Below are 15,109 nucleotides of genomic sequence, written 5' to 3' on the forward strand. Positions count from 1 at the left end.
CAGGTGTCCATCTGTGACAAAAGTACCGTTCAACAATTTTATATAGAATATTTCTGTATGAAACAGAATATGAATAATAATAATGTGTGAATCACGCCCAGCAAACACTGCAGGAAACACAGGGAAAGTACCACTAAGAATAGTTTATGATAAAAATTTTGTCCAATGAAAATTAGACAACTACAGCAACTCAAAGGAGCCACAGAGTTGCTCTTGTTATTTTTCTTGTCATTGGGGTTAAAATCAGCCCATCCACCAAAAGTTGTTCAAAGTGCTTAGAAATAAAGCAAATCAGAAAACTCTATGGTACAGACAGTAGAAGTGTATAAGTCAAGAATTTCCAATCCAGATATTATCTGGTTGGTTTCTTTATGCAAAATAAACAAATTTCATTTTCATTAGGCAAATATTGGATCGTAGCAGGAGGTCACAGCTAACCAAGAAGCTACTCTCTTATCATAATTTCCAGGGAAGCAGTACTTTCCTATTTACATATTGTATAAGATAATAGTCAGAACTTAAATACAGTGTAATAAATAATTTGACCTTAGGCATTTCAAGGGTTGCATCAAATAAATGCACAGACTTGACCTTTCAAAAATAGTTCTGCCATCATATCTGGTATAAACATGTATTTTCTTACGCTTTCTTTGTTGAAATGCCTAGTGACATCAGTGTGTTTCAGTTACTTGTTTAGACTTCTGAGTAACTATTTTGATTTCAACAATCAGTATTTAATATTCTAGTCACAAACCTTTTTTTGCACATTATGCAGTTACAGAACTTTTCAGCAGCTTTGATTTCAACAAGTGCCTGATTAAATCAGTAATTTTAATAAAGCACCACATCAAAACTAAATGTTGAAGTTGAGATTCATTTAAAATAACCTTCAACTAAAGAATTTTGCCTGATCTTTCATCATGGTTTTGGTCTATCCTTCACATCACTACTTAGTAATGGAAGAGTGTATCTACTCAGCAAGATCTCTTCCAATGCTTTCAAGCATGTCTCATTTTCAAAGACTGACTAGCCAAGTTTTGCCTGATGACAAGACAAATGCAAAAAACCCCCCTTGTCTGTGTAGCAAAAGCGTTCATATGAAAGCATGGTTGTTATAAAAGTAGATTTTAGATGTTTTCTTTTTTACTTCTGCACTTCTTATTTCCTTAACTAACTGCCACTTCATTCTTAAATTTTGAGTTTTCTCTCAAGTTCCTTTAGATTCTTTTAATGATTGGAAGATTCCTTGGTTAGGTTTCTGATTGGTTGTTGTATTATTTTATTTTATCTTTACATAGGCTACACATTCTGAAAATACAGATAGGATGACATAAATGTCAACCAATCTTTTTATCTTAGGCACCTAAAAATTATATTTATATTTATTTAAACTGATGTCTATGATCAAAATCAATTCAGTGATTCATCCCTAAAAGGCACAACATCAACGGCAAAAACCAACACACCTTCCCCGTTCCCAAAATCTGTAGGACTTATTGCAAAACCACAAAAGAGCAACTCATCAAAAGTAATATCAAAAGCATAGAGAATGTCACAGGTAGAGGAAAAAACCCCACAGCTTGATACTTACAGAATTTACTAAAATCTAGTTGCTTCTTTCCAGCTACCGGCCAGAGGATAGCTGTGGATGAGGCAGAGACACAAACAGTGCATCCTTTGTTACCTGTCCACACAGCTATTTGAAGTCTGCTAAAGAGCAAACTTCTGAGCAGTTACATAATGACAAAATAACACAAAGGAAAACACATGCATGATTTTGCGTCAGCTCTTTTCCTTTCTGCACAGCAATTCCCATGAAGATTGCAATGTAGAATATTTTTTTCCTGTTAGTATTGCTCACTTTGAGTTTTCATAACTGCTTGGAGATCTGCATCAACTTATTTGATTTCAGCTAATCAAGCATACAAATGAACAGGAATGCAGACACACAGCACTGTAAAAAACACAGAAGGAAGTTTTTTCAAACAAAATCCCTCTATTAGGCAGTGGTTCCAGTGGTGCAATCAGAATAGGAAGGAAAGTCTGTGTTGCTTCATTGTTTTGTTTGGATTTTGGGGTCCAGTGCTAACTTGTGATAATATTTCCATTTGTAAGTATATTTCTCTGAGGGCAATCCAAAAAAGTGACTATGATGAATTTAATAGGAAAAATATCCCATTGAACTTGCTAAGTTTTTCCATCATGAGTGACCATTACAGAACTACCCCACTCAATTATCTTTCCTGTGTAGTTCAGCAGCTTTTGGTTAAGTTTATTGTTTTTTATCAAAGTCCAATAAATGCACAAAGTGGATTCAATAGGTACGCAATTACAGAGAAATTCAATAACTGAATTAAGAGTTTTTAAATAAGAGAATGGGTTGAACAGCATAAATGACCAAAAAGAATCTAGTATATAAACTGGGGGGAGTGGGGATGGGGGGATCACCACTTGGGGACTAATGGGGCGTCGATTAGCAGGTAGTGAGCAATTGCTTTGTGCATCACTTGTATATTCCAATCCTTTTATTATTACTATTGTCATCTTATTAGTGTTATCATTATCATTATTAGCTTTGTCTTTTCTGTTCTATTAAACCATTCTTATCTCAACCCACAAGTTTTACTTCTTTTCCTGATTTTCTTCCCCATCCCACTGGGGGCGGGGGGGAACGAGTGAGCAGCTGCGTGGTGCTTAGTTGCTGACTGGAGTTAAATGACGGCAGTCCATTTTGGCACCCAACATGGGGCACAAAGGGTAGAGATAACGACAAACCTGACCAGAGCTAGTTAAAACAAATTTGTTACAAGCGTTCATTATATTGGTCTAATAGTCTCTGGTCACTACGTTGATTTTTGTGTTCTTAAAGGTGTTGCTCTCGTTTTTAAGCACTGCAACCTGTATCAAGGATATAGAGTTGGTTGAAGGGACATCTAGATCTTTAGAGACAAGCCCAAAGCCTACTGCTGCCAAGAGGAGTTTTGGATTTGACCTTAAACGTTGTGACATGTCAACTACATTTGTAATTCAAAGATTCAACTCTCTATAACCTCCACAGTTCAACAGTTAAAACAAACATGTCCTCTCTACAGACACAACTTATCTGATTGTCCCATCACACTCTGTAATTCTAAACAGGATTTTCCAGGTAGCAGTACAGAGCACTGTATCATCTCTCTGGCTTTAGGTAGCATCATTTAAATGTGAGAAAGGCCAATGGTGGCAGAAATGTTAACTTAAGCAAACAGGATTTTTCCTTACGTCTCTCAAACATAAAATGCATAGCAGCAGTTTTGCAAAGTGAGCAAATTCTTTTCATCAAATGTAAAATTGATATTGAAGATTAAGAAGTTTCCTTCCCTTCTGTAAGAATATGTCACTCCTCTCACCATATGTAAGTGTATGTTGTTCATTGTTTATCCCCGAGACCTACTCACCACTTTCAAGTGATCTTCAGAAGATGCTAAATTCAGTCTGCTGTACCCACATTATAGGGCATTACTCATTTTATAGATTGTCACAAATGATGGAAAAGTGGTATTAAGTTTTAAAATAAATATAGATCACAGAAAAGCACAGAAAAATAAATACTGAGCTTATTATCTTCAGCTATACAAGTTGCTTGAGTGTATTGATGTCAGTGAATGTTGTAAGACCCTAAGAAGATGGCCAAGGCCATAAATATGCATTTTCTGTAAAGATATCAGGAAAACTCTTCCTGCTATCCATTATTTTCCTGGCACCTGATGCCAACTGCTTTACTGAATTTCAAAGATGGATCCAACACTAAGTTTAAATTTATTCAAAAGTCTTCAGAGATTGCCTATCAAATGTTATTGCTACTGCTATGTCCAGTGAATTAATGGGATGTGGCTATCTGAGGGCTTTAGGGTAGCCCCACAAATGCATATCATTTCAATTTTTGGTTCATTTCTATTGAGGCACAGCCTGAGGTCCCCTTTGGTTTGGATGAAATATAAAATCTATCCCAGTGATGGAAACTCATCACCAATGGTCTCAAAGGAGGTAACTTAATCAAGCTGTCCACTCCACTGATATAATTAGGAATGCCCTTTGTCAGCCTTTGAGGGTTTAACTACAGCTGGCTGGGTTCAAGGCAGTCTTAGAAACCAATCTGTTTTTAGTAACACCATCTCCTTCACAGAATTACAGACATACTTTCAGCAGATATACCCAGCTAACTGCTGAATGATGTTTTTCCACCCACTTATGCAGTGGTCAGTGTCTTTTTCAGCACAACTGAAGCCCTGGATCAATGCCATGAAATGATTCAGAAACCAAAGGCTGGACTGACAGCTCAAGAATAAAGGTCATGAACCTTACTTACAGTGTTTGAATGTGGCTCAAATCAGCCTCTGAACATTATCATATTCCTGATCCAGCTGATGAGATTTAACTAGAAAAAAGATTCTAATGGATATTCAGATGCTTACTGGCCTATCTATTGTTTAAGAAATGAAGATATTTTAGGTTCTGTTCTCTAGGAAAATCAGAACTCTACTCTTTACATGGATTAGCTAAGTTAGGGGGAAAAAATCTAACCGAATAAAAATTTAAAATCTTCTTTAAATTTATTCATCAAGACTAGTTCTGGATCTCAGCTGTACCCTTGACTCTTCTGCTGGAGTCTGCAGGGATTCAGATGATGGATACCTTCATAGTATTGTCGATAAGCTTTTCTAACTGAATATCACAAGCACCACTCCTTTTTCATATGCTTTGCTCTGGTAGGAATCTGATTTGCACAAATGAATGAGATACTCTGTTACAGTTCAAGTAAGTTGGATAAAGCTTCACCTCCAGCTTGCAAAATATTTGAGAAAAATGCACTATAACTTTATACTATTTACTTTACACAGACCTGAAAATACCCAGCCTAACCTATTCATCAGCAAAGTGGCCTGTTCAGAAAAAAATGTACCCTTTTTTTTTCTTATCAGTCCTGAAGCATTTGTCTAAACACTTTGAATTCCAGCCTTCAAGTTTCTACCTACAGCCATGTCAGTGGGCTGGACACTGGCTCCCCCAGGCTAGAAGCGCTATAGCTGTGGTACTGCGGCACTGCGTCTGCTTATTGGCTTCGGCAAAATGCTGTGCTAACTTCACTGTACAGCTCCTGGACACAGGCAAAGGGAGGTTGGATTTGCTTGGAGCCACCCCATAAAAAGATACCCTGAATTCCTGTGTTGTAATTGTTATGTAGTAATCATGAAATCCACTAAAGCCATGGATTTATTACCTTGTTCTTAAACCTTATGGTGTCAGACTGAACTTTAAAAAAATTTTTTCCTTGCTTTATTTGGTTCCTTTTTGCCTGTAATACAGATTTTCTGTAGTTGTCAGAATACAGGCATTACAACTGGGCCTTAAACACCAATAGTACATAAATTTCAGTGTCCCGCGTCTGAGAGCAAAAAAGAAAAAAGGACTGTGAATTAAAGAAAAAAGCAATACACCTCCTTCTCTCTTCTGTAAGTCTCCATATACACAGGAGAACGTTAACTCTGAAAATTATGACTTACTGTATCTTTTAGAATTCTTGATAGCACTAACTGTTAATTATAGACATCTTCATTACCCACATGAATATCATACCCCATGTTTGTATCTGGAAAGAGAAAATGAGCCTCCAAGGACATCCTATGACAATAAACTCCCCTTACAAATGGGTGATTACTTAAAACTACAGTGACCCGTTGCATGGCACATAATGTAATTAACTGCAGATTTCCCTGTCTTCAGTACAGACTGAAGCAAGCTGGTTTGGTTTGCATGGTCTTACTGCATTGCTGAGTGTGGCACAGTTAACTTCAGGTCTGGGTTAGCTAAATCTTTTAAAAAAAAATCAGTAGTTAAAAAAAGCCATAAAAGATGGAGTCCGTTAAGGATGAAATGCCTCTTGACCACACAAAACAGCTGCAGAGTCAATGTCCCTCCCAAAAATCTGTGATGTGCTTCTTAAATACAGAACATGGAGGTCCTGTATAATGAAGAAGGCTTGTCAAAAATTGACATAGTAGGTTCCTTTGTATATTTTTAATTGTCACTCTTTGTCAGAGGCAACAGAGGACTTGAAGAAATATGCTTGAAAAAGATTCCAGTTAATATCTGACTTGTGGGATACATAATTCTAGTGTTTCCCATATACTCTGTGAATTGCCAGTGACACATGGGTAGCCTTAAGCTTCATGCTCCATCTATGGGCTTGTATGTATTGTACACACACACACATGTAAGCAAGAATAAATGAATACTTCCAGAAACCTCGCATTTCCAATAATGTTATCTTTGAATTCTCATGGTTTAATTGCCTTTGCTAATTGTAAGAGAGAGGGAGGGAAGCAAGCAAGGCAGCACCAAAGGATTGCAGCAGATCACTGGGGATTATGGGGAAATGCATCCTCTGAGTGGAAGATGTAAGAAGGATCTTATACAGGGCAGACACAATTATTTCAGCAGGAGACTAAAGATTCCCACATATTTAAAAGACACCTCGCCTGTGCTTGGCCAGCTGTGTCTGCTTCCTTCTGTCCATCCTCTCTCCAAAAGTAAGCACTTTGAAAGTGAAATCCTGCTGCAGCCTAAGTACAAAGGCTTCCCTTGTCTCTGTTCATCGGGATAAGCTCGCTGTTTCCTTTCACTTCCTTGCACATGCATGATATGGGCACCATCTGGCCCAGAAATGGCCAAGGACAGCCAAGCTTGCAAAACATCTTCAGAGAATGCCCTAGGCTCCCCTGCTCCATGTTTCACCTGTAACTACAGCAAAGATTTTATATTCATCTCTGATACATCCAAAAATATATTTAGAACTCAAGTTTACAAAATATTTGAATAACGGTGGGGGGGGGAGGGAAGTATTGCAAAAGGAATACAGGCCTAGTCACCATTGTATTTTAATTATCTAAGACTTCATACTGATGTCTTATTCTGCAAGAATCCTATTAAATAGGAAGTCAGCCTGAGCTGAGACAAGAGATAGCATAATCAGATCATGCCCTGTAAGCAAAGTTATTGACAAAAAGATCTGAGTTCTGATGGCTTGATCCCATTTCCACTGAATTCAGAGGTAAAACCTCCATTACTGCACCTAAGTATCCATTAACTCACTCCATGTGTATAAACAAGGCTCATATCCCACTTGATGTTCCACTGCAGGATTTATTATTGACCTTTTATTAGACTAGAATATAAAAGACAGCATTTCATGTTAGATTGAATGCTACATCTATCCAGTTCTTGCTCTCATACTAATGTTAGCATTAAAAAAGATCTGACATTCTCACTTTTAGATTCTCTCTTGACCACTAGGTATGATCATCACTGGGCTAGAAAATAAGCTTGGATGATATTTTATTCTTAGCTTTTATTAGCCAGAGAAAGAGAAACTGATGGGAAGGCTCTCCATCACCATACCTAGAGTTTGCATAGGCTAACCCAGAGTCTGAATAACTGCAGATTCCCTGATATCTGCAGGGGCATAGTTAGCAAGGAACATACTACTCAGTGAGTCAAATTCAGGCCTTGTATAAATTTGTTATTCACTGCCCAAATCTGTCCATTGGGAAGCTAGGATTTTTCTGATTAGCTGTAGTAAAATATGAGGACTTACAGCTCTAGAGCTTCTTCTATCTCTGGTAGCAAACGGTGAGAGTGACCTGATATCTAATGTTCTGAGGTTTCACCCACAGATGTTTAAAACACAGTTCCCCAGCTTGTGTCTTGCTTTTCTTGTCTTTCAGCTGGTAAATGATGTCAACCCAGCTGGACTTTTACATCCGATATAGGTCTTCAATATATACTCCTCTCTGTCTCTCTGCACTAGTGGGGCTCTTCCACCCTCCACAAAAAGACTTACCGTCATTATTTTGATCACTATACGCTCAGAGCAACTTTTGCACAAAGAGATGTTATAAAAGGCTTCTATAGTCCTCAGGTGGAGATTCAATAATGACAGCACTTAGTAGCAGAGATTACCTTCTCTCCTTTGTTCAGCCGCCTTCTGTCTAAACATCCAGCATAGGGCCATCCTAAACTGGATTATTTTGCACATTTGAAAATCCCACAGGCTTACAGTAGCCAAGTATTACACATAGCATCTTAAATAAGAAAACATAACCGTCTTCAAAAGAACAAGCTGATAATAGGCTCCCTGCTCCAGTGTTTGTTCCACTCTCCTCAGAGACTCTGGCAGCGTCTAGAAAGTTAACAGACGCAGGCAGGGGAAAAAATGAATTACAGAGATGAGGGATCCCTCACAGACCATCAGTCTTTTCCTTGCATTGATTACAAGGGGTGCCAACTAAAGCATTTCTGCTGACCTCTGCTAGAATTCTTCAGGGTAATAAGGGCTCATTTTCAAACAACCTGTCTTTTAAACCATTTCAGCTTTTGACTTCAAAATCACCACCTAAATGCCATTCCAAACCCCATTGCCACGTGTGTCTGGTGGGACTTGGGGATCAGCTGTAAATGACCCCACCACACAACATTCTTCGGGAGACATTTCTTTTCTCACTCCAACTCCTTTTATTTGCACACAAGGAGAGTCAGGTCACATGCCTGTAAAGGTGGTTCTTCTCCTGTCCTCCTCTGCTCCCCTCTTCCTCCCACCTCCTTGCAATCTCTTTTTGTCTCCCTCTTCCGAGTCCCTGGCACATACAACAGGGCTTGGAAGAACACGATGGGGACTGCTTCCACCAAGAGAGAAAGAAGGAGGCAGGCAAAGGCGCAAAAAATGCTAGATTGGATGCCTGGCTTCAGTCACCAGCTTGGGACGTGACTATGGGCACTCTTCTCCCGGTTCCCCTCCCACGCTGTTTTAATGCACCCACCACGGTGGTACCTGAAGGCTGCACAGAGCATGGTCCCACCTTGATGGCAGATGTGCTGCCTGCCAGCCTTACTCTGCTGTGCTGCTTGGCCAGCTGGAGCAAAGCACTGCAGTGGGCCAAGTGGCTGCTAGTACTGTGGTTAGCCGAAATCCAGGAAGTTAACTTGATTGTTTGCTATGGATACTCCTCACTATTTCAGGATGTGATTCTATATTTGTACAGTGCTAACCAGATGCTTTTCAAATACTGTTCTAGCTAGGACTTTTACCAGTATTCCATTATTGTGTCTTGCAGTTCCCATCACTGCACATTTTCCACACATTTACATTGAATTATTTTGATCTCCTGTGCAAAAACAACACTTTACAGTTCTTGATTCTTGGTGATTTGTTATGCCAGTGCTGTCAGTCTGCCAAATGCAATCTGAAGGTGTCTGTGTAGGGCACACAGGGCTCTCAAATCCTACATTTTTTTTTGTGGGCAGCTCCAACCCTCATGTAATCAGAGATAAGTGACTGACTTAGTTAAAAATGAACAGGGCAGCTGGCTAAATGCTCAACCAAACAAAATGATCAAAGGGACAGTGCCAGATGTTTTCCATCAGCTCTACATATGGAGGTACCAGGGAGAGCAGCAGGAGCACCAAACTAAAAAGAAACCAGAGAAGCCAACTCTAGTTTCAACCATAACATGAGGAACTGGCTATAAATACTACATTCCTCAGTGAGGCTCCCAGAGGACATTCTGTAGGTATTTCTAAAACCTACAGGAAAAGCGTGTCTACTATTGTCTGACTTATTTATATGCATCCTCCTGGTAAATGTTGTATTAAGAATTATCATTCTTAGCGTCTATAAAAAATATACTTTAAAAATCATATTTTAGAAAGCTGCTAGAAATTATAAAAAGTGTTTTTTTCACAAAATTTATTTTTTGCCCAACCTGTGCCAATACAGTCTTTTCCTAGACTACTGTTTTGTGGGGTTTTTCTTTTACCACTTTTAGTACATATTAAAATTTCAATTTCATAGGTTTTTGAGTCCAAGTTACTGCAAGAGGCCCAAGTCATTTCAAGATTTACTGTGGAAAAGGAGCCAGCTTTTTATTTTTGTCTTCTGGGGAAGTTTATGGTAGAGTGAGATAAACATCCAAAATAGTTAAGGTTGTTTATCCTGCATCACTTAGAAGACATTCTTGACATCACTTGTATACAACTGAGCAGGGGAGCTGCTCAATCAATGCTGACAGAAATTAAACCCAGATCACCCAGCCTCAGGGCATACAAACCTTACTTCAGTGTGATAAAATCTGCTTCTGTTGGGATAAAAACAATCCAAATTTTGGTGCATAAGGGCTCCTTTTCCAGTTTTGTTTCAGTCATTATTTTGGGACACTTTATCTCACCGTGACATATCTCTGTAGTATCTTGGGGCTCACAAGTGGGGAAGAATATTGCAAAAGGCTCTAGTGCCATGCTTGTCCAGTGTAATGACTTTACTATTGGCCTCATATCTGCAAGTTGTAGATTTGGAGAGCAGGGATCCTGGAAGCTACCAGTAGGTAATGCAAGGCTACACAGAAACTTCAGAAATTTTTCCTGTTCTTTTTTGACGCTATAGTTTAGTGATGCCTGCCTGAAAATCACCCTCTGACAGTAGGAGAAGGGACACATGCTGAACATTAAAAGATTGGAAAGGCATTTCCCTGAAACAACTGGAAATGCCAGACTTGCTCTGGGCTAGGAGAGACACTAAGAAGGGGTCTTGGCTGCGTTGTTCAGTGGTGCTGAAATCCACTTTGACCTTTACCTATGTAGCATGGTCCTAGGTTTGGTAGTATATATGCTGCTCTTTGCATGAATATTGATTATAAAGATGTTTATTCCATGTGTAAACAGCTTGATGTGCCCTTTAAAAGCTGCTCTAAATCCATTCTGCAGGAGCAAAGCCTGTGAAAATGCTTTTTCTTTCCTCTGACTCTTATCTCATGCACATGTAAGCCTAAACCACTAATTGCAGTGGAAATATCTGTGATTTGCAGTGCAGGATGAGTTCTTTGCTGATAGGTATGCTAGTAACAAACGGGCTGAGGAACTCACTAACTCTCATACTTGAGTCTAGGAAAGCTTAAGCATGACTCACTTAGGAATGCTTTGTACTCCCCTAATTGCATAATTACCTTAGAGAGCTCACTGGCCATTTGGCATAGAGGTCATGCCTGTTTCCTCTGAGCACAGGGTAACTCCTCCTAGCTTCTCCTAACAGGATAAAAAGGAGTTGTGAGGAAGACATATGGCCATGGTCTCACTTTTCCTCTATATAATCCAGGACCAATATTTGTGCATGTCTACAAAGTCCGCAGTTCTGTGAAGTGAGGATGGAAAAGCTGACCATTACTTAAATAAATCAGCACTTTCACTTTTGCACTGAGACAGTATCTGTATTGAAAGGGATAGTGTGATATTCTGGGGTGTTTGGTACTGGTGCTTGTGACATCTGAGTTCTAAGAAATGGGATTAAAAAAAACTGAGGGGGATGCCACAAGCATAGGAACCTTCCCCGCTATATTCATATGCCATGGAGTTAGTCTAACTGCCAGGCAAAGAAAACAGAGATGTCTCCAACACCTTGTTCTCAAAAGCAATAAGTAAAAAGAAGATATGAATAATACAAATACTATCAACAATTGCAGTCATGCGAAACAGATGACAAGCAAAGTGAAGGGACCTGAATGCCCCATCAGAAAAATGGAAAATGAACTTGCTAGTTGCATTAACGAAATTAAAGGAAGATTTGTCTGGATATTTCTCCAGGACCTCTAGCAAGCTCAACAGTGCAGTTTTCAGGGCTCACCCTTTGTGTGGAACTGGTAAAGTAAGTAAGTCTGCAAGATGGAACAAAAGGAGAAAGATAGAAATTAATTATATAGATAGCTGAGGAGAAGATATTTAAGTATAGCTATCTTTAGTCCCCCTGACGCTCTCTTGTTCTGGAGAATGGCTGGAATTTGTGGTCCCTCTTCTTAACCTTTTTATTAATGTAATCTGACAGCAAATTTGGAAGCTCAAATTCTCCTTTGCAGATTGGTGAAGGCTATGATTGACTATGTAGTCAAACTTTCATCCCGCTCTCCCCTTCATTACACCTATGAATTTACCATCCTTCACTGTACACTGATGCATCTTCCATTTGAAGCAGCTAAAGCACATCTTCTCCTGTCCCCCTTACAGCCCACCAGCTAATATCCCCTAACATATAATGGAGTATATACACTCTCTTCCCACTGGGCTTATGAATGAAAATACTCGTGGCTGCTATACTTCATGCTGATGCTAATGCTGCCAGTGTATGTTGTAGACATGGACACAGGATGCCTGCCTGATTGGCCCTTCAAGAGTTGTAGATTGATGTGAATCCAAGTGGTCCGATGTATCTAAGTTACTTTATTAGTGTAAACTTTGGTGTCCATGCACTTCTCGGCTGTGTACTTAGATTGGCAAGAGTGTGTATGATTACTCATTTGTTTAGAGGTTCATGATGGCTACTTAAATCTTTCCTTCTTTTTTATCAGCTTCTTTTTACATAGTGTAAAGTTGAGCAGTGTAATGCTGACTGAGGATGCATTAGCTTCCCCTTTCTGTGAGAAACCTCTGCTTACAAAGTTCCCAAAGTGAAAGTGTTTGCAAGAGAAGACATAGCTGGGAGACACATCTAAGCCTGGCTCTGGTGAGTGGAGCTGTTCTGATATAAAGGGAGCATCACTCCAAAGCAAGAAAAAAGTTTTAGGGAGAGGAAAGAAAATGAAAGATCTTGATTCCTAAACTGAGAGAGAACTGGTCAGCAGTTGATCAAACTGAGGGCTAATAACCAAGACCGATTCTGTTCTCACAGATATATATATGAAGTATGGACTTCGTTAGAGCTACATGTAAGTAAACCCAACCAAATTCAGGGGAAAGCCAGGCTCTGGGTCCCAACTACTTTTGTTATCAAACAAAAAATAGACAACATGTCTGTTCGTTGCATGCTTTTTTAAATCATTCTCCTGGAGGGTCAAGGAGGTAGCATGCCGTAGTGTGGGTGGCTGCCCTAGGGATCAAGAAACACCAGACAGAGTCTATAGTAAAGCTTCCTGCATTAGGATGGCGGCAGAGGAAACTATACAGAAAATGCAGTCCAGGAAAGAGTTCTTAGAAGATGAAGTAGGGATTAAGCCAGAGCCTATTTTACCATTTGCTAAAACACTCAGTGCATTTCCCTTCATGGATTCTGCATTCCAGAGGACTGCATGCTGGGTTAATAAAATCCCTCTCTTGAACAGGCTTTGGAAACTCGGATGGTCACTGACTGCCCATATGGCAGAATTTGGCTATTGCTATTAGACAGCTGCAGGAAGTTGAGGACAAGAAAGGGGAGACAGCACCAGAATCTTATGGACATGCAGACATATAGAGAGATACATGGCTTTGCCTCATGGCAGGAGCTTCCAAAATATGTTCCTCATCTAAATGCCAGGATCCTCTTTTCTTTTTTTTTTTTTTCAGGAACTGCAATTTGCACTTCTGCTTTTCATTGGTGATATGTATGTGATTTAAACCCTCATACACCCTGAGCTTAAGTTTCAAGAGCATTTTAAAACAATTAGCACACCTACAAGAAAAATAGCAAAACACCACATTTCCATTGCTCACAAACTCAAAGGGAGATTGAGTTTAGCATTCTTCCTTGGGGAAGAAATGACATGCTCCCCAGTAACCCAATGCCAAACCACTGCTCTCTGTTTTGAGTAGCAAATGCCATTCTTACTGCGTCTAAAAGCCCAGACTGTGTTTCTTTTCTTAACATGAAATTGTGTATTTTGGTACTGCTCTCAAACAACAGTTTAACAGAACAAAGGAATTATCTTTATGAGACAGCTAGGGAAATACACAAAGAACAGGAAGAAGCAGCTAACCTAAATAATGACATTGAAAACAAAATAGCTATCGGGCTATAAATAAACAATATGAAGTAAATATAATTATTTTTATTAAAAGAAGCCACAGACTTAATTCCTGAGGATAATGACATCTACTGTTTCCTCAGACTTTAGTTCTCATTTTTTTCAGTCAAGCCACAGAATAACATTTCCTACTTTCTTCAACTTTTTACAGTGTGAACTTTCATACCACTTCTTTTGGAGAAAACTGCAAAACCCAGACATGTACAGGAGAAAGGAGAAAGGTCAGATTTTCTAAAACAATAAAATTGCCCAAACTGCTGTTTTTGAACTGTGCAAATACATGCATTCTTACAGAGCAGGGAAGTAAACATACACATGACTGTGTTAATTAAGACAATGCTTAGTTTCCTGCAACCTAAAGGAATTTTCTTATTTAGACTGTCTTTAACGATGCAGTCTCCCATTGTGTGTATGTGAGTGTGCAAAGCAGCAACCGTAATTTCACAAAAAAGCAAGGTCTGGTCCTAACCTGGTGGGTGAATGGGGAAGGTATTAAATAATACTCTAAACCAAAGCCAGAATCAACTTTCTGAGCGCCAGACTCAGTCACTCCAGTCTTCTCACTTTCTGTAATAGTCCTAAACGACCTGAGAAGCAGCCTGATTCATGTGCTTTTTTTTCCTGGAGATTGTCTTGTTGAGTATCTCAGGCAGGAAACTGGCCTGATCTGTTGACTTACAAGATTTCAAATAAGCATTCCTGTTTCCCCCTCCCAATCCCAACCAGCAGCACTCGGCTGAATCACTTCCCTGGCGGAGGCAAGAAACGGGCAAGAGCAAAGTGCTCGTGAAGTGGCCGAGCAATTGGGAAATGCTCTCGGGCTGACACAGTCAGCAAAACCCACGACCGACACCAACAACGTGTCAGGGCATGGCACCAGTCCCCATCCCTCAGGCTTTACCTGCTGGTGGGTGAATGGCCGGTGGGGATGTCCTGCACGAAGCTCTGCTCCATGCCCGGGATCCTGGCCGGGCTGTGAGGATGGTAGGCTGTCAGAACCACGCTGCCCGAGTCCTTCATCTCCATGGTCATAGGCACATGTCGGCCCCGCTGCCAGCGACCAAGGTGACCGAGGGGTGCCGACGGGCCGGCGAGCGGTCCTGTCACAAGCGTGAGCACATGGCCTGGCTCTGTAGCAGCCTCTCCCCACCGTTTGCTGTCAGGAGAGCTGTGTAACTGAGACACTGCTCCTCTCCCTGTCAGGAAAGCTGAATTAGCATATATTCAAAAACACCGCCCACAAAACAACCCAC

General features: G+C 40.0%; 1 protein-coding gene across 1 annotated transcript in view; it reads right to left on the reverse strand.

Moving 5' to 3' along the window:
- Window positions 1-14,895, reverse strand: part of ARHGAP28 (Rho GTPase activating protein 28) — a 71,895-nt gene extending 57,000 nt beyond the window's left edge. Inside the window, exon 1 of the mRNA XM_010584836.1 lies at window positions 14,758-14,895. Within this exon, the coding sequence (XP_010583138.1) occupies window positions 14,758-14,888 (131 nt within the window). The 5' untranslated portion in view covers window positions 14,889-14,895. The remainder of the gene's footprint in view (window positions 1-14,757) is intronic.
- Between the last annotated feature and the right edge of the window lie 214 nt (window positions 14,896-15,109).

Source organism: Haliaeetus leucocephalus, unplaced genomic scaffold (genome assembly GCF_000737465.1).
Source record: "Haliaeetus leucocephalus isolate CR32 unplaced genomic scaffold, Haliaeetus_leucocephalus-4.0 Scaffold1007, whole genome shotgun sequence".
NCBI classification, from domain to species: Eukaryota; Metazoa; Chordata; class Aves; order Accipitriformes; family Accipitridae; genus Haliaeetus; species Haliaeetus leucocephalus.